At 41.1% G+C, this 19,392-nt stretch overlaps 2 protein-coding genes across 2 annotated transcripts; both read left to right on the top strand.

The window, feature by feature from the left end:
* The first annotated feature begins 1,679 nt into the window (after window positions 1–1,679).
* On the top strand, window positions 1,680–5,072 carry LOC111609838. Its single transcript, XM_023340497.1, has 4 exons — window positions 1,680–1,845; window positions 3,787–4,152; window positions 4,295–4,419; window positions 4,495–5,072. The coding sequence occupies exons 1-4, from the start codon at window positions 1,770–1,772 to the stop codon at window positions 4,669–4,671; spliced, it is 744 nt and encodes a 247-aa protein (XP_023196265.1). The 5' UTR covers window positions 1,680–1,769; the 3' UTR covers window positions 4,672–5,072.
* Window positions 5,073–6,221: 1,149 nt separating this feature from the next.
* fdxr (ferredoxin reductase) lies at window positions 6,222–18,763 on the top strand. Its single transcript, XM_014472733.2, has 12 exons — window positions 6,222–6,901; window positions 7,803–7,909; window positions 10,623–10,718; window positions 12,014–12,136; window positions 12,226–12,339; window positions 12,437–12,538; window positions 12,846–12,953; window positions 14,691–14,775; window positions 16,913–17,112; window positions 17,192–17,363; window positions 17,437–17,610; window positions 17,912–18,763. Exons 1-12 carry the CDS (start codon window positions 6,820–6,822, stop codon window positions 18,040–18,042), a joined length of 1,494 nt encoding a protein of 497 aa, XP_014328219.1. The 5' UTR covers window positions 6,222–6,819; the 3' UTR covers window positions 18,043–18,763.
* The last annotated feature ends 629 nt before the right edge of the window (window positions 18,764–19,392 follow it).

The following is a 19,392-nucleotide window of genomic DNA, read 5'->3' as shown; positions in this document are numbered from 1 at the left end:
TTTTATTTACGCTAGCGGAACAAGTCAGTGTTGGTTCCGGGGCCGGGCTATTGACCGGGCCCTTGTATGCATTATTTTCATCAGGTTCTTTTTAGAAGGGATACGGGAAATGGGAAGATTATGTTATGAATTACTGAATGGAAAAAGAATCTGATTATACAAGTTAAACTTCATCATACTGACAGACTCACAGACAACGAACAAGTGGTGTATTTACATGTATTTGAGCATGTATATTTGGTAACAAGGTATTGTATTTACACTAACAAAATATGAAAGTCTTTATTATTATGTTCTGTTGGGAAAATGCCTGTATGAAATAAATGATCATCATCATCATCATCATCATCATCATCACTACAATCAGTCGGTCTTGTAAAGTTTTTAGCAACCATGACTGGGTAACCTATATAACCCTACATTCCTACCGTGCTCTTCAGGAGAGGGTCTACTTTCTCCAGTTCTCGTCAGACGTGATAGAGGCTTGGGAACCTGAAATCCTATTCTGTCTCCCATCCGGGCCGGGGGCCCACCGCCCTCCCAACCTCCATAAGATCCGCCATATTATGTAGTTTCGGAAACTGACGGTCTAACAGGACAGCCCTTCCCCTACCCGCTGTCCGATATTTGAAATTTGTTCTTTGTTTAATTATTTCCAGTGTATGTCTGTAGTGCTCTTAGTGTTTCTTGACCTCTAAAGAACTTTGTTGTGTAACAGGAATTGATGCTATTTCCTTCAGCCGATTCACACGGCAAATTACAGTGAGTCAACTCCAACTCCAACTTTTTATGTTGGCGTGTGTGTGTGTGTGTGTGTGTGTGTGTGTGTGTGTGTGTGTGTGTGTGTGTGTGTGTGTGTGTGTGTGTGTGTGTGTGTGTGTGTGTGTGTGTGTGTGTGTGTGTGTGTGTGTGTGTGCGCGTTTGTTTGTAATACCTTGTGGGGACCATTTTCCTGACATACTACATTGTGGGGACCCACTGCTCCTTGCGACGAAGCCTGGTCCCCACAAGGGGAAACCCTGTTTTTGGGTCAGGAATCAGATTTAGACTAAGGTGTGAATTGAGTTTTGGTTAGGTTAGGGTTAGGTATGTAATGGGTAGGATTAGGATAAGGGTAAGGTTTAGGCTGCAGAAATGAATGCAAGTCAATGGAAAATCCCCACAACGATAGCCATGCAAACATGTGTGTGTGTATTTCTGCTGTGTTGTTTTTGTGCCAACATGCCATTAGGATCGTAAATCTCTGACTTCGCCCTGCCATCTTGCTATGCTAACCTCGGGGGAATTGGAAGCGGGCTCCGTCGAGGGTTTCAAAACATAATTATTCATCAGCTGTGAGGGATATTTTTAAAAATGCGTATAAAGGGAAATCATTATTTTTTTTGGTTGTTGTTCTCAATACGGTTCCTTTCCCGGCCTCTTAAAGTTTCAGAAGCTTCTGACATTTTTTTAAAGCTCGAGCCCGTCAACATTCGTTTCCGAGAGCAGTGACATTTTCTTTCAGGACATTTTAATATCTGCCCCAAATGATGAGTGATGGAACATGAAATAACGAAGCCGACAACAACAGCCCTCGGGCCCTTTGATCGACTGCAGCGCAGCACAAACACTCCCACACACCCCCAGTTTGCACCCAGAGTCATGAGTTTCCTTCGCCAGCCACAAAGGAGGCGTTCCTGTGACAGTCGTCCCCTTCAGCCTGAGAGGTTCCTCGCAGCGTCTCAGACGTCCTGTGCGTGCGGCGGCTTGCCTGCAGCCCCTGTTGCGGGATGAAAGCCAAGTGGTGGAGCTGCCTGTTGGCGCTGCTCTGCATGCCTGCCGTGGTGACGCTCAACACCTGGACAGGTGAGTTTGTTTACGCTGGAGTGAAAGTGGGAAGCAAAAGGTTTTGGTTGGGTTGGGAATCTGAAGAAAGTTAACGGCTCGGATTTATCCTTCGGTGTGGTGTTGCAGCTGCTGCACGCTTCACGGCTCGATGCTGAAACAGTTTTTTTTTTGTTTTTTTTATCAACGTGCACCTGCGGGTTAAGCTGCTACTTTCTGTATTATGTTGCATTTGTACATTGTCTTGGAGTTTGCTGCAATATTTGATCTTATCTCAAACCATAATGTGTTTTAATTGAGATTCTCTGAACAACCCAAATTTATGCACGATTGTGAAGTGGAAGAAAATGATGCATGTTTGTTTTTAACAGGCATAAAATGGTAATATGCATTTGTATTCAGTTCGCCTTACTTTGATACCCATAAAAAAAAAAAATGAGAGCAATCACTTTGTCTTGAAAAGTTCCAAAACAATAAAGCACAATTTGAACATCTAACATCATCAGGGAAACAGTGAAAGTAACTCTGGAGGACCTGCACAGATCCACAACTCATTTAATAGAATCTGATGAGATGAAAACTGTTTTGTGGCTCACGCAACAAAGGTGGGCTTTATAAAAAAAAATATATTTTTATATATATATATCTATATATCTATATATATATATATATATATATATATATATATATATATATATATATATATATATATATATATATATATATATATATATATAAGATGTTTAATCTTTGCAATAAGTCTTTCAGGGGACATCAAAAACATTTGGAAATAGGTGTTCTGGGTCATAAAAGACCGAATTTGAACTTTTTCTGCGCATCACTTCTCAAGACGCGACACTAGCAGCAGAACCACAACCATAAATGAACAACCGGAGCTACAAGACCAAGTTATATTCATGTGTTAAAAAATGTAGCCACGGCTCTCTGTTTAGCCACAACATAGGCTAGATGTCATTGCAAGACATGAATATTGAGGTTCATAGATGCTGTTTTTGCAAGAATGGTCAACAATTGCAGTTTCTATTCATGCAAAGCACTAGAGAGTCCAACCCCAAAAGACTTGTAGCTAAAATTAAAGTTGTTCTACAAGTACTGACCCAGAGGGACTGTATGCAAACGCACACCAGATTTTTCTTTGTCATTTTTTTAAAGATCATTTCTAAAATCTTTTGCGAGGCAGTGTTTTTGGTCCTCCCTTTTATTTTATTTTTTTTTACAGATCCAAAGAGTTCAGATGTACAGCAGAAGGTCTGTAATGGCTAAAATTGCACGAGTGCATGAAATGTTATAAAATATCATTACAGTGAGTGGGCCTGTCACAATAATCAATTAATCACATGATAAATGAAAACAAGCTCAATAATTTCAATTGGCATGATTTATCATTTTCCTCTTTTCTTCTCTTTCGACCAGAAACAGGATGATAAAAGTTTTCAGTTTGGTGTTTTGGTTTCATCTAGCCCCTTTTTGTGAAGGACAGTTTTGTTGTTTTGTTTACGTATCTTTGGTATTTAAAATGTCTCCCAGTCCCAGTGTTAAATATTCATCACAATTTTAAGCGAATTGCTTTTTTTGGGAGTGTTTTCTTGCATTCTTTTGCCATTACCATTATGTTAGTTGACAATGTTCTCAAAGCAACAATATTATTGTTTCTCGCAATAACCTCTGGGACGATCTATCGTCCAACTAAATTTGTTATCGTGACAGGCCTAACGTTGAGCTGAGACTTTCGTATTTTTCTATAAGTATGCAGAAAAAAACTCTTTAATACATCACTGTACACTTTAAAAAAATATATATATTTAACCCTTTAACTGTCACTGCCAAAACGTCTCTAGATGTCAGTCAGTGGGTCCATGAGGTGTCTGCATGACACCCTTAATCCATTGATACCATCATGTTGACTTAGTCTCTAACAGTCCATCTCTTTCTCTCTGGCAGCTTCCCAAAGCCCCTTGTCCATTTCCAATGTGTGGATCAATTCGTCGCTTGAGATCAAATGCTCCACATCCCTAGAGAACCTTTCAGGCCTCTCTCTAAAAAGGCGCTTCCTTGGAGACGAGCAAATTCTGTACCTCAACTTTGACAAAGGAGTTGTTACCAAGAACACTACAGTTGATAAATTTCAAAACAGAATTAGCATAACCAAGGAGCAGCTGGACCCAGGAGCCAGGTATAAGTTTAAGCTACAGCTGTCCCTTCTGGGGCTGGAAGACACAGACTTGTATTACTGCAGCTGGGCCTACATTGACGAACAATACAATAACGTTAACTTGGAGAGCAATGGGACCGTCATCATTGTCAGAGGTGAGAAGGAATGTGCTGCTTACTCACATCAGACAAATTGCAAAGTTACACGTTTATTCTTTAAGCACTTTGAGCTGCCTTGTCGTTGAAATGCACGATGCAAAGAACCTTGGCTTAAAATGTCCGACTTCTTTCCTCACAGAGGGCGGACCCACGGAAGAATGCAGCAGCCGCACCGTGGATCTGACCCTGATCTACCTGAGCATCGCGGCGTTTACCGGCGTATTTCTGATGTCCATCGGCCTGATGATTGTGAAGTGCAGGAGGGTACGTGCGACCTGGACCGGATGAGAGTTTGAAACTGTGTTCAGATTAGTCAGACCATTTTCGTCCTCCCAACAGTTCAAGAAGAACTTCACGCCTTTCAGAGGTTACGCCCCTCCCTTGCCTCCGAGACCCTCGCGACCCCCCAAACCCAACCAGCCTCGGAACATCTACACGCAGCAGCAGCAGACCGTCGATCACTGCCCCTACATGATGACGTCCACACAAAACTACGGCATCTTTGGCAATCTGTGATGCTAAGCGCCGATGCAAACTGATGATAAAATCTAATATTTGCAGCAAGGGCATCTTAACAGCACTCTGGCTGGAAATAGTTAGCGGAACTGGTTGGCTTTGTGCAGTGCCTTTCACTTCCTTGACATCTAATTTACCGTTTTTGTCTGCAGAAATGTGTCTCAGCTACCACATCCTGGATGAAGCGAGAGTGTACAGGTGTGTGTGAAAGAGCGAGGTTTGTTTGTGATGGAAAATTGCAAAGTTAGCTGTTTCCATTTCTGCTTGTTGTGCAGCTTTCCTTGACCCATTAAGGTTTCGAATGTACTTCAGAGTCTCACGCAAATATGTTTGTCCCTTGTATATAATGTGTACAATTGCCTGTTTTAATAAGTGCAATAAATGAAAAATGTTCAAAATCATGCATTTGTCTCGAAGACGCCTGGAGTCCATGCTTTTTAAGTTTCACCACATCAGGTTTATTGTAAAAAAATAATTCAACAATCTGCTTTGGGGGAAACCTTTTACTGATGCTGAAACTGATTTAGAGAGAAGCAAGCATCTACTGGAGGAGACTATGATCAAGAATGGAAATTATGCTTCACTTTAATAACAGAAATCTGAAAAGACATGGAGTTCCACCTTCGATGACAGAGAGCGTTAATAAGAGCAAAAAGGAAACTCATGTTCATATGTTAGGATGGCCCAGTCAAAGTCCAGGTCGAAATCCAATTGAGAATCTGTGGCAAGCTCTGAAAAATGAAACAAAGGGACAAACTTTTACTTTCCAGATGTAAAAAGATGGCAAGGGGAGTTTTTACAGTTAGCACAATTTTATGAAAAAAAAAATTACATTAAAACCATGAAATACATTTTAATTTAAATTATGACAGATACACTGAGGCATACCTGGAAGAAAACACACGGTTGCGATTACAGTGAAATGATGAAAAGTATTGATGCCAAGGGGCTCATACAAATCTATGGCACATTTTAATAAACATGCATCGTTTTCCTCCCACTTCACAGTTCTGTACTCCTAGTCTGTCACATAAAATCTGAAATAAACACATTGGGGTTTGTGGTTGGGTTGTGACAAAAAAAAGTGAGAAAAAGCTTAGAGATTTGAAAACTTTGGCACCACACCGATGAATTAATCTTCCCTAAATCTGCTGAGCTTCACATCAAAACAGTCTGTGGCAGATAAAATCCTGTCTATCTGAAACAAAAAATGATAAAATTAGTAGGACTTCCATCTTTATTAGTGCATTCCATTCCTACAGGTGGGTTGTAATTAGACTCAGTAAAATCAACTAAAAGGTTTGCTGAAACTTATATTAAATTGATATTTAGAAATGTTGCTATTAGTTTAAAAGTCGCAACCCACAACCTTAAAATCAAATATGGCTGCTATGCATAGTTAGTGAAAGTTCTGGTGAAAATACTGAGTGATTTGTACCTCATTAAATCACATGGAGTTGTGTTTACATGCAGAGTAATACACTGCCATTATCTCGTGTTGTGTAACAGTAATGAGCCAGGTCTCATTACTTTAAATGGGATACCAGGGAGGCTTCCTATGCTAATAATCTGAGCTAATACTTGTTTGCAGTTTTAACATTTGCCACCAGAAACTCAGCCAGCAAGGAGGTCAAGCAAATAAATTCTCTTCTTAAAAGGACAAGTTTTAATTAGTGTAATAATCGATTTGGACAGCTTAATTAGACACCCTGCGTCCTCACCGCAGGTCGCTCACTCAGGCGCTATTAGCTAAAAACATTTAGCTAATAACAGCACGAGCTTCTTGTGCGGAACTTTAGCGGTAAAATGGTTTCCGCGGACTTTTACTCCTGTAACACAACGTGGAGCCCCAGAAACAAACTGTATTTACAAAATGCTTTAAAGTTTAAACGTGTGGAGGAAAATAAGAGCGAATGTGAAGCTGAGCACAAAGTCGGGTTAGCTGTCAGCTTTAGCTAAACCATCGAAGGACATGCAGCCTGTCACGGTGAAGACAGACGGTCTCCACCTTGGCTTTTGGTGCCCTGTCCCGCTGTCCAAAGCTCAGGAAGAGCAGCCAGAGGCAGCTGTGAGGGGCTGGTGAGCAGAAGCCGCAACACACTCAGGATAAAACCCACTTTCAGGCTGGTCCGCACAGAGGAGCTAAACATGAGGAACTGCAGGCGACTGCTGTCTGAGCTAAAGCTGTGGACTTCAGGAAGAAGTAAATGGACAAGGGGACTTAATGGAGGTGAGACACTGGTAACACCGCCTGCACACCGTCCAGTCTGGTTCAAATTGACAGCCTAAGTTGTCTGTTAAATTTTGTTTTGTGCAACTCAATTCACTCATTATGACTCATGGGAACCGCATTATCAGTCATAAAACAGCTTCATAGTAAGCGGTGCAATGAGACTGAATCGTGGCTTCATTATTGAGATCCAACTGCGCCAGAATATGAAAAAAAATTACCTAATTAATTTTCACATGTATAGCTAATTTAGTAAATATGAAAGGAATAAATACTTACCTGTTTACTAGCTATTTATTAAATGAACAATTACATAATTGAATGTTTAAATAATTAAATTAAAATTCCATTTATGCTAAAACCATACTTTTTATGTAGTTATCTAATATTTCATGTGCTACAGTCCATGTAAACTTATTTGAACTGTAGTCAACGTTGTGAGATAGACACTGACATTTGATTGGTTAACCTGCACGGCAACTCGACTACAGACCAATCACATTCAGTATTACTGTTAGTCCCACCCACTGACTTTAAAAGATGAAGTAATAAAAAAGCAGAGTGCCATGTGTTTAAAAACTACTGAAGAACTATAAAAATACATTTAGCATGTAATGAACTAATTTAATTTATAACTATGTAGTTGAATATAATATTTAATATTCATGCAAAAATATTTAAAGAAATATTGATAGTTACTTATTTTTATTTTTATTTATGAAAACTATTAATAATAAAATTGGAATTCAAAAACACATCATTAATTCCAAAGGCAAATTAGATACTTTTTTTTAACTGAATTTAATTGAGTAATTTATCTAATGACTTTATTATGTATTGAATTGTGACACATTTGACCTTCAACACGTCCTTCGTTGAGCCAGTCTTCTCATTTTTGCAGGCCTCGGTGGGAGTGGAAAGGCTTTTTTGTCTACTTCCGGCTGTCCAAAGGTGTGTATCGTTGGGAGCGGTCCGGCAGGTTTCTACACGGCGCAGCATCTTATCAAGGTGTGTACTCCCTGTTCCGACAGCACACGGATGAACCTCTCTGATGCTTGTTCAAAGCGAGCAGAACGTGCCTGGCTTTCAATCTTCTGTCATGTCAAGTCATGGACACACTTAGCTACTCACACTACATTTTGCGAACATGTTCCTTTAGGGTTTGAGTTAATAAAAATGGAGAGAAATACCCTGTTGTCGGCTTGGACTGATGAACTGATGACTGAGCAGGAAATTTAAATCGGGGGGGAAAAAGTTACAAGTGTCCACAATTTGACGTTCACAAAAAAGGCAGGAGACAAAAAAAAACAAAAACAAACAAATAGTGTTGGCAAATTATTGCAAACAGCATTTAAGCTCAAACAGGCTGTTAATGAACTATTTGAGGCTCTAGATATGTCAAATAGCAAGTGGCCTTTTTCTTTTTTTTACCTCAATCTTTTAACTGGAGGTGATGTCATACCATTAATAGGATGATGGGGGGGGGGGAAAAAAGGGTTCTACATTCGAACTGGATCGCCAAGTTGACAAAAACCCAGTGTAGCGAAGCCAGGTGATTGCACCGTTTCTTTTCTGTCAGAAGACGCACAGAAGGCACTCTGGTGTTAACACTTGACTATGGATTAACACAACTCCAAAGAAGTGCAGTAATCCAAATGAGATGTGACTTAGAGATGGATTAGTGCCTTAGACTCCTGTAATTGAAAGAAGGCCTTTGATTTACTATGTGCCCCAGGCTGGACAATTGCTCACCTTTACAGCTGAGCTGATCACATCAAATTTAAAAGCGAGAATTTTTCCCAAATAAGTGGTGACGGGAATGTGAGGGGCCAACAGCATTGCAGTGTCAATTAAGAAGATTAACTGATATCTCTTTTTTTTTGCTTAGTCCCATTTATGTTTTAGATGTTGTATAAAACGCAGCATTGTTGTGGACTGGAACAAGCGGGTAAATCTGGATATCGTCAGCAAACGGTGTGATCCGGCGGTACACTTCTTGAAACCGAATATATGTTACTGGAAATACGGCATGATCTGGTTGATCGTAGAAGATTTATGGCTGTCTAAACAATCATTTATCCTCCAACTGCCTGCCTAGCTTCCTCATGAACGCAAGTCTTAGGTAAACGACTCATGACAGGAAGCCGTGACTAAAGTAAGCCGTTTCAAACCGATCATAGATAACAGTATGACCGGACTGGTAGTTTGTTTAAAAAAAAAAAATATATATATATATATATATATAATGAAATCACTTTGAATCTGTGTTATGTTTGCAAACAGTAAGCGCAGCAGATATGTCACGCCGGAAACAACTGAATTTCTCTGCTTATCTTTTGAACAAATTCCTGGACTAGATAAAAATCTGTCAAACTAGAACAGGAAAGAGCCCGTCTGTTCTGTGCCGTTGTGTTTTTAGTCACAGGCGCAGGCTAACATTTCTAGAAGCTGTAATATACTTGCTCTGTTGCTTTCGAAGTATTTCAATGTTTACTTTTGCTTTTACTGTGCCTCAGGGAAACATAACTTAGGATCACATTTTTAATAGAAATCATCTAAGACAAGAAAACAACATCCAAACTGGCACAGAATTACCCTTTACACTGTAATTAGCTTTTTTTAAATTGTATTTTTATAGCTCGGACTTTTCGTACGCATGTGTCTTCCTTGCGTTTTCTCTGAATTGACGTCTCAGTGAGTCAGAGAACGACGGACTGGCAGTTTGTAAGAAATACAAACACAGAACCATCCAAGCAGGAGCCTAATGGCCCGTATGCACTTTGTTCCAGTTCAGTTGCGGCGTTTTTATCTGTCGTAACTTTTTTTGTCTTCTTTATCGTCTGATCTTTAAAGTTTCCAAAGCTTTGTTTTTTTTTATTTTTATTTATGTACCTGCAGTAGAGACAAAAAAAACCCAGCTAACCCAGCAAGATTATTATTTGTTATTTCTTGCAATTCTGTTCCGGACTATTAAGACAGGAAAATAATCCCTCAACTGTACCACTGGAAAAAAAACAGTGAAATGTTGTAAAAATACCAAACTCTTGTCGGATATTTAAAGTTAACATAAAATACAAACTGGGAAATGATTGGAATAAAAAGCTGGGGATATTCTGCTGATGAGCAATGCTCTGTGTTTTCCTACTATGAAGCTCCACTTGTAGTTCAAGGTCCAAGCAGGAAGACCTCCGTCCCTAAAGCGGCCGTGATCAGGGTGGATTTTTACCATTTTTTTGTCTGATATTTGTTCTAGCTCTTAGAGTGGGGAAACATGGGGGGAGAAAAAATAAATAAACTACTGTAAAACTACCGTAGTTCCTGTTGTTAAAACACAGCATTAATTTGGACAAATCAACTTTAAGAATCATTTAGAAAAGCCATTGTATTTTCTTTAAGGTGATTTTCCTCCATTCTGACTTGTAAAACAGATCACGCCGGTAGAAAACAGCCCTGGCTGTCACCTGAGTTTCATCTGTGTTACAGTTCGTGTTTGCTGTTAATATTAAACTGAACAACATTCATTCTGTTCTAATGTATTAGAGAAAAAAACTCTCAAAGTCACTTTTCGACGTTTCATGAGACGCTATAATGAAAGCCGTATTTTGAACGTTGTGTTTGGCCGGTACATAAGGAAACCTTTGAGCATCGTGAAACTTCATTTATGAAGAGACGATATAGCGAGCGATTTCTCCTGTTTGATTTTTTTTCTTTTCCGTCTCAGGCCCGTCAGGATGTCGAGGTGGACATTTACGAGCGACTGCCCGTCCCCTTTGGCCTGGTCAGGTTTGGAGTGGCCCCTGATCACCCTGAAGTCAAGGTGTCTGCTTCCACCGACATTTTTACCACACAGCAAAGTGTCTCTTCAAGTGTTTTGAAAATATCTTAGTCAAAGAAGCAGCCCAGGGGATCATGGGAACTCTGGGGGGGGGTTGCAGGAATCCACCGCTCAGGCGGGCGAATTGCTGGAGATGAGTGGAGTGGCAAAAAGAAAACCGTTAAGATGCAAAAACATGAAGGGTGCTCACTTTTTATTTTTTTATTGGAAAAGCATTTTGTTTATGGGTTAAGAGTAGATTTAATTGTCCAAAAGCTCAGGAAAGATTTCTGAGCTAGACAACGTGCAGAGTGACGGTCCATACGAAACGCGCAACGGTGAAAAATTGCTTGAGATCCACATCAAAACCCTTCCAATTACTTTGTCTAAAAATGTCGAAGAAAGATTGCTGTACAATATTTGACTTAAAAAACCTTTTACATTTGGTAAGTTGCATCATTTTCGGGCCTAGGATTATTTCATTGTAGGTTATGATAAGTGTTGAGTCGATTAGAAACATCAGAGATGCGTAGATCTGGGGTGGAAGAACGTTTTGATGGTCAGTCCATGAAAACCGCCACCTGACAAGACAGGTGAGCAAGTTAAATATATATATATATATATATATATATATATATATATATATATATATTTATTTATTTTTTTACTCGCTTCTGCTTGGCTGAAACACGACAGTTGAACAAAAACAACAACAAAAAAAGGAGTTCAATATAATATCAAATAATAAATGCAAAGATTGCCTGAGGAATTAATATCCAGAGTCAACATCTTTAGTCTTTGGCACAGTCTAGTTCCTGGAATTTTAACCTGATTGTTTTCCGCAACCTTCAAAGCTAATTTCAGATTTTTTTTTTTCTTTCATCAGATCTTCTGTTACAATGTGCCAAACAGGAACTACAGATGGTTGCTTTACTGGAATTTTGAGAGCATGTCGCCCCGGATAAAAGTTTTGACCGTGGCGCTAATGTTGTGTTTTTGCAGACAGCGTGGTTTGCAGAGTGATGTCTTAATTGCAAAGAGCTTTATTATCTTGTGGAAAACTTCCTTTATCACTATGATGTAATACAACTTTGCTTTATTACAGCATGGTGTGGTGTATTTTTGCCCTGACACAGCATAGGGCCATTTAAAATCACTCGTCAGTAACTCATTATAAAACCAACTGGTTACAAATTTGCACTTATATAAATTATTGTTCCTGTACTTTAGGAAGTATCAATTGTTATTCTGTTTAATATATGTATCTTTCTTTTTTTTTTTTTTTTTTTGTCCTCCAGAATGTCATCAATACTTTTACTCAAACAGCCAAAAATTCCCGCTGTAGTTTCTATGGCAACGTCAACGTCGGGAAGGACGTGACCGTCTGCGAACTGCAGGGGGCGTACCACGCGGTCGTGCTGGTGAGAACACGACGGCCGCGACCGAATCCTGCAACGAGAATTCGTGCTTTGACCTTCTTTTTTTTGTTTTTGTCTGTATTTTCTGTCAGAGTTACGGGGCGGAGGGCAACAGGAGGATAGGGGTGCCGGGCGAAGACCTGCCCGGCGTCTACTCAGCCAAAGACTTTGTGGGCTGGTACAACGGCCTGCCCAGCTGCCGAGAGGTCCGTAGAGGGGAGGGGGAAAAAAATCTCATCTGTTCTCGTGTAAATCAAAGCAAAAATGGGCTGATTTCATGTTTTTTATCAATTGCTCCTCCAGCTCAAACCGGACCTGAGTTGCGAAACAGCCGTCATTCTGGGACAAGGCAACGTGGCCTTGGATGTAGCTAGGATACTGCTGTCTCCTTCAGACATTTTAAAGGTGAGAAGGATTTCTCTCTTAATGAGAAAAGTTTTAACTTTGCAGATAAAGTATCTAGAGCACCTTGCAAAATCTTTGGAAACAAAAGAAAACACTATCGAGGACTTTGATGGGTATTGTAGTGGAGTTTTCTTCCGATGAAAAGAATACCTTTGCTTACTCAAAACTGATTGTTGGTTTTTTTTCATCCCCTAATAAGCTAGGCAACAATTGCCCCTTTGGGGGTATTATAGATGGCTGACTGACCTTTAAGGAATGCAGTACTATCTGATACCGAAGCTTCACCTCATGATTTATTGTCGTCCAGAAAACGGACATAACCCAGCCGGCCCTGGAAGCCCTCGCCGAGAGTCGGGTTCGGAAGGTGCTGATCGTCGGCAGGAGGGGACCCATGCAGGTCGCGTGCACAATCAAGGTTCGTGTCACGGAACAGAGGAAAACAAGCTGAGCCTTTTATCAAGGAGACACATCTGTCACATGGGAAAACCACACTAACCCAAGTGTTTGACCTACTCTGCAGACGCCTGCTTCAGTCTGTTGTAGACTTCCTGCTGTGTGGCATCACCGTCTTGTGGACGAGCCGGTTTCTGCCTACTTTTAGCTGGCGTGACTCCAGAGTACCTGGATGTAATGTTTGGCTGCTGACACTGCTAGCTGCCCAGGTTCTATTGGAGGATAGTGGTTATGTGGTGACATGTTGGGTTTTTGTTTTGACCAAACGCCGCTGTTCATTATGACCAAAAGCTTCCGTCCTTTGCGTAACTCGTCTAAACGTTGTCGCCTGGTTTGTCGAGAAAAGTTTGGGTGGTTTGGACAAAACCCTGCAAATCGACGACATGCTGTAATAATTGTTTTGAATAGAACAGGCTTTCAACTGCTAATCTTTCTGAAGTCATATCTTTCAATTCTTTTCTAATTCTACTTGATGAATTATAACATTTAACACACTAACTTAGGCCTACAGGATGTCTAATAAAAATATTGGCTTTTTTTTGTTGTATTTTCTTACAGTCTGAGACGGTCTTTCTCTAAGATCTGTGGCAATCTGCTTAGTCATCCACATCTTCAAAGTTCGCAGCCAGTTTCCGCTTACAAATAAGATTTCCTATTGTAAAATGATGGACTTTTCCAAGTCCAGGAGTCAGGGAAGACTCCTGGACTTCCCTGGAGTTTATGGACCCGTAGCCGTCCACAAATAGTTGAAATCTGGGATTACTCGAGTAGCAAACACATCTAGCTGCCTATTTTAATAACTCAACCACCAATTACACCTTATTATGCATTAATACACACAGTGGAACCGGTCTTAACGCTACACTGAAAGCTAACGTATACGCTCTTTGTTGTTTCCGCTCTTTGAGTTGCCACCAATCAACGCCCAGAAAATTGAATGACGCTTCTTGCTTGGCCGCTTTACAGACAGGCAGCCAATAGCGTGTTAAGTAGCATAGCGCCTGGCTAATTCAACTTGACAAGCTAAAATACCAAGCTGTTTGTCATATGCTGTAAGGAAAAATCCAAAATGAGGTGGATTTTCTATGAATAGTATGGAGTTATGTTACACAGAAAACTCCAAATACTGAACCGTAAATAAACGGGGATCCGCTGTAATCCTTTCCAGATTGATGGGAAGGAGACATTTTGGTCATCTTCCCTACTTGGCATTGTGTTAACTTCAGTTTTTACATGCACAGGTGCCAATTAAGGCTTTATTTAAAAGACTCCTTCCTGTTTGCATCATCTGGTTACTCCATTATGTGGAAGCTCTAAGTTTAAGAATAGTTTCTATGCATTGTTTTTCCATTTCTGCTCAGTTTGAATTGAGTAAATGACATTGTGTGATATGTTGTGTTTTCATGTTGATTTTTACTCCACTGAGCCGTTGAAGTAAGGATGTGGTGCTGAAATTTTAGCACGTCAACTTTTCTTCATCTTAGCCAAGGATTCCAAATGTCATCAATTAGGTTTGAGTCACTTTTTTTCCAAGCAGGTTATGAAAGAAGCTTATCTTAAAAAACGGAAACCTGAATCAGAAGAACCAGAGAAACCCAGAAAAAAGAAAACACAACCCCATCGTGGGAGACGTCTGGGTTTTGTTTGAAATCGTGTTGTTTTTGTTTGAAGCTATCAGATTTCTTCATGTCGTCTGCAGGAGCTCAGAGAAATGGTGAACCTGCCGGGAACCAGGCCCGAGATGGTGACAGCTGATTTCGAAGGCGTCTCAGAAGCCCTCAAAGGTCAGAGGCGAATCAAAGCCTTGCATGACGAGTTTCTTTTGTTTCTTGTTTTTCTTTGTCTTTTTTAAAAATCATTTTCCGGGACCCACGACAGGTTGGTTGTTTTTGTGTGTGTGTGTTTTTTTTTTTTTTTTGTACAAGTCTGACTCAAGATTTACGGATTTTGCTCTTAGTTCTCATCTCCGACTTGACGGAAAGCATGCGAGTTCACGAGAAAGCGAGGTGTGACTAATGCAGAACACTCGAGCTGTCACATGGCAGGAGGAAATGTATGTTGTGGTTAACAGCTGAGGCAGACCCATGGCTCGTACACGGAGCTGAACGGAAACTGTTCACAGGTTAAGGTCGCTTCTGACGTACGAGAGCTGGCGGCGCGCTGCAGGCGAGGAGAGCCGGCCTGCCGCTCTGCTGCTCGCATCGTTCTGCTGACCTTCTGGCCAGCAGAACGCCGCGGCCTTGATGGAGACGTGGCATTGATTCCGAACTGATGCTCTTTTTCGCCTTGACCTTGTGAATATTTTAGGCGATAAGCAGCGAGGGACAAACGCAACATTTAATACAGCACTTCTGTGACAAATGAGAGTGTTACCACCTGCATGCACCTTCATGTGTGTTTTTTTACGCAATTCCGGTGCCTCGTCGGGTTTAATAAATCCTGCGTTTGATATCTGCAAGCCTTCAAAAAACACAGCTGCAACTCGTACCTGAGCCGGCGTCTCTACACTGACTTCCTGTTCACGACTGTGGCTCTGTGGGAAGAGTAGTCGTCTTGTGATCGGAAGGTTGTAGGTTCGAATCCAGCTTCCTCCTGCCACATGGCACTTAACTCCTACAAATCTGGATATCAGTGTATGAATGGGTGAATGTAACTCTAGAGTAAAGTGGTCAAAATGATTTTAAAAGCATTAGAGAAGTTCAGCCCACTTACCATTTTGCCATTCATTTTAGGACTGCAACGAAGCCTGACACAGTAAACAATGAATAAATTAATTGCATGATAAGTTAAAATGAGTCAGATCATTTCCATGTGGACGAAAAGCCGGCATTTTGAGAAACGCTGCAAACATTTAGCACCCAGTACCAGGGATTTGCTTTGCTCTGCCTGCCACTTTTGCCTGTTCTCACTGTCTAAATTGAACTATTATTATTTGTTTAATGCAACTTTGGTTACAGAGGCTTCATAATCCATTTGAATTATTATCGTTTCAGTTATTGGGTTTACTTATTTTGGATGTTTTAAGAGGTTTTCCAGTTCCGGTGTTAAAAATATTCTTTCCAAATTAAAGTTATTTGATCTGTGAGAGACTGTACTTGCATTAAAACGCAATTAATATATATATTTTTTTTGTAACCCCTCCAGGGGGTCTTTGTGGGCTCTAGTGTCCCTTATATGACAGTAGGCTGACAGGAAACAGGGAAGGAGAGGGGGGAAGACATGCAGCAAATATTGTCGGGTCCGGGAGTCGAACCTGCAACGGCCGCGTCGAGGACTCAAGGCCTCCAAATACGGGTCGCGCTAACCATTACGCCACCACGGCACGCCCCTAAAACGCAATTATTAATATTATTAGATTAGTGGAAAATGGTTTCAAATTGACAATGGTATCGTTTAATGCAATGATTTCTGGGACGATTTATCGTCCAGCAAAATTTGCTGCCATGACCCGGCGAGTAGCTGCAACTAACGATTATTTTAGTAATCAATTGTTCTGACGATTAATCGATTAAATGGGTTTAAAAAACTACCACAACCTTTTTTTTCATGGTGAAAATGGACTTGCAAACTTTGGTTCTTAATAACTTTGGTTGGCTTTTAGTAGTTGGCTAAAAATGGTGTCAAATTCAAACAGATGACATGCAGTCATCTGTTTGTTCACATCAGCCTATTGTCAGACCTGAGGTCTCATTGTGCTGATGTGAAACTGGTCATGAACAAAAATAACTGATAACAGCGACATGTACATCTAAACATGGTGGGCTAGCCTTACAAACCTGGGGGACATCAGCAAACCCATGGTGTGAAACCGATTCAGGTGGAATGAAGTATTCAATTATTAACTTGTCAAACACACATTTGTTCCTCCATACATTTGGTGAATAAGTCAAATTTAAAGCGCCGGTGTCTCTGCCGTCCCAGACGTCCCGCGGCCCAGGAAGCGTCTCACCGAGCTGCTGCTGAAGATGGCCCTGGACGCGCCGGGAGACAAGGAGCTGGAGAGGCGGAGAAACGCCGCCAAGGTCTGGGGGTTCCTCTTCTACCGGAGCCCCACGGAGATCTTAGCCGACCCCGGCTGCAGCCGAACCGCCGGCATCCGACTGGCGGTCAACAGGCTGGAGGTTGGAGCATCGCTTTGGATTTCAAAACCCAAAGTGCGCCCGCTTCGGATTCTTATAGTCTGTGTTTATCGGGGGTCAGGGGTCAGGAGACGCGGCTCGGGCCGTTCTGACCGGAGAGGTGGAAGACGTTTCCTGCGGTCTGGTCATCAGCAGCATCGGCTACAAGAGCCTCCCCATCGATCCCGCCGTGCCGTTCGACTCCCGCAGAGCCGTCGTGCCAAACTCAGTGGGCCGGGTTCACCAAGCCGCAGGTTTCAAAACATTCTCCTGTAATAAGAACCCTTTAACTAGACCATTTTCCCTTAACTCGGCCTTTCTCTTTAGGCTTGTATTGCAGCGGTTGGCTGAAAACGGGCCCCACAGGTGTGATTGCCACCACTATGAACAACAGCTTCGACACGGCCCGGTCCCTGCTGGAGGACATGGACTCTGGAGCGTTGGACGTGTCGGCTGCCAAACCCGGATCGCAAGCAGTCAGCAGTCTGCTGGAGGAGCGAGGTACAGCGACGCCTCAGCGCTTATCGCAACATTTGTTAACAGTCTTTATTTATCTTCACCCAGAAATGAACTGCAGCACAGAAACATCACAGCTATCTATTTTTTAAAAACTGTATCCAGGGTGTCCACCTATTCTTAAAACTAATTGAATTCATGTATATAAAATGAAGGCCTTCAAATGTCTTAAATTTGTGAAAAATGGAGACTATTTAGTCTCGCATATTCTCTTTTTATTAATATTAGTTACTTGAGGCTGAGCTGCTGCTCCAGTCACTGAGGGCTCGTTTTGCACCATTTGTAGGAGTGAAACCAGTCACCTTCTCAGACTGGGAGAAGATCGACAGCTTGGAGACGAGGCGGGGGGAAGCTCGCGGCAAACCCAGAGAGAAACTACTGAGCGTGGAAGAAATGCTGAAGGCAGCCCGGTCGTAACGGACGAGCAGCAGGCGGAGTCCAGGAGAACGACGACACAATGACGGCGCTGGTTGCTGTATCCATGGGGACCAGATCCATACAGTACAAGCGTACTGTATGGCATCAACTTATTAAGTTGATGCTTGCAGCACAAAGATAAACATTCAAAGTCAATTTCAGCTGAAATATAATGTGGAACAGTGTGGCTCAGGGGGCCATTTCTGGCTCTTGAAATGATTTTTGTTTGGCCCTTGACCACAAGTAAAAAGTTGTTAAAAAAAAAAAAAAAATACAAATTTGGTCAACAAAATAGAAAGCAATAAATTAACCAAACAATTTAGAAATTAAATGTTTTTTCTTTTAATTAAACAACAGTCCAAAGCAGTGTTTATGTTTCAGATCTTTACCAATATCCAGATTTTATACATAAAAATTGTGTATGTTCACATTTTATCTTTAGGTTTCTACTTGTAGAAACTCCACCTACGGTGTGTTTACTAATTAGGGGACTTCTGGTAGCAATTTGATTGCAGGGATTTAAAAAAAATTTTTTTTTGAGTGGCTGGGTGGAAGTTACCAAATCAAAGGATGAATGAAAATGCACAGCACACTTTTCACACACATTTAGGACAACATATTGATAGATTGTAAAGTAAGCTGTGTACTGCAGGTCAAACTTAGCAGTATTTCTTTTTCTTTTGAGTTATAAAATAAAGATTTTCCACTCCCTTTACAATTATGTATTACTTTGTGTTTGGTCAGTCACATAAAGTCCAGGCACCTTGTGACTATAATGTACAAACAGGTCAAAAAGGCAAGGCACTGTGTGTATAAAAAGTCAGTTGTTTCCTGGGCGTGGCTAGAAAACTACATTTGGAAGTGGAGCAACGGAAACCATCAGTTCTGGTCCCCAGCGATGTCGTCCTGCTGCACTCCAAGCTCAGCAGTCATTGACTCCAATACTAAAAAGACTTTTGTTCCATGCTAGCTAATATTTTTACATTTTGTAATCACAAATAGTGAATTTAAATAAAATGATAAATCCTCTGGGTGGTGCTTTTGTAACTTGGAGGGGGGAAAAAAAGTGGAAACTAAATCATACCTGCACAAAATGAAATGGTTGCGCCGCCAACGAAACCACAGGTTACTATGTGAACATTACCGCAATATAATAATTACAATAATATGTAATGTTCACATATTAATCTGTGGTTTGTTAGCTTGGACCAGAATCAGCCAGTGTATTCTTCCAACGCAGGTGACTAATCACTGGAGTGACACTGCCCCCTGCTGGATGAGTCTAGATTACAGTCAATTCAAGTGAATGGGAGCAACTTAAGCGCTCAGTTTACCATATTGAGGTTAACT

This window comes from Xiphophorus maculatus, chromosome 10, assembly GCF_002775205.1.
Source record: "Xiphophorus maculatus strain JP 163 A chromosome 10, X_maculatus-5.0-male, whole genome shotgun sequence".
NCBI lineage: Eukaryota > Metazoa > Chordata > Actinopteri > Cyprinodontiformes > Poeciliidae > Xiphophorus > Xiphophorus maculatus.
The sequence above is the reverse complement of the archived record's forward strand: the minus strand, read 5'-3'. Positions and strand labels throughout refer to the sequence as shown.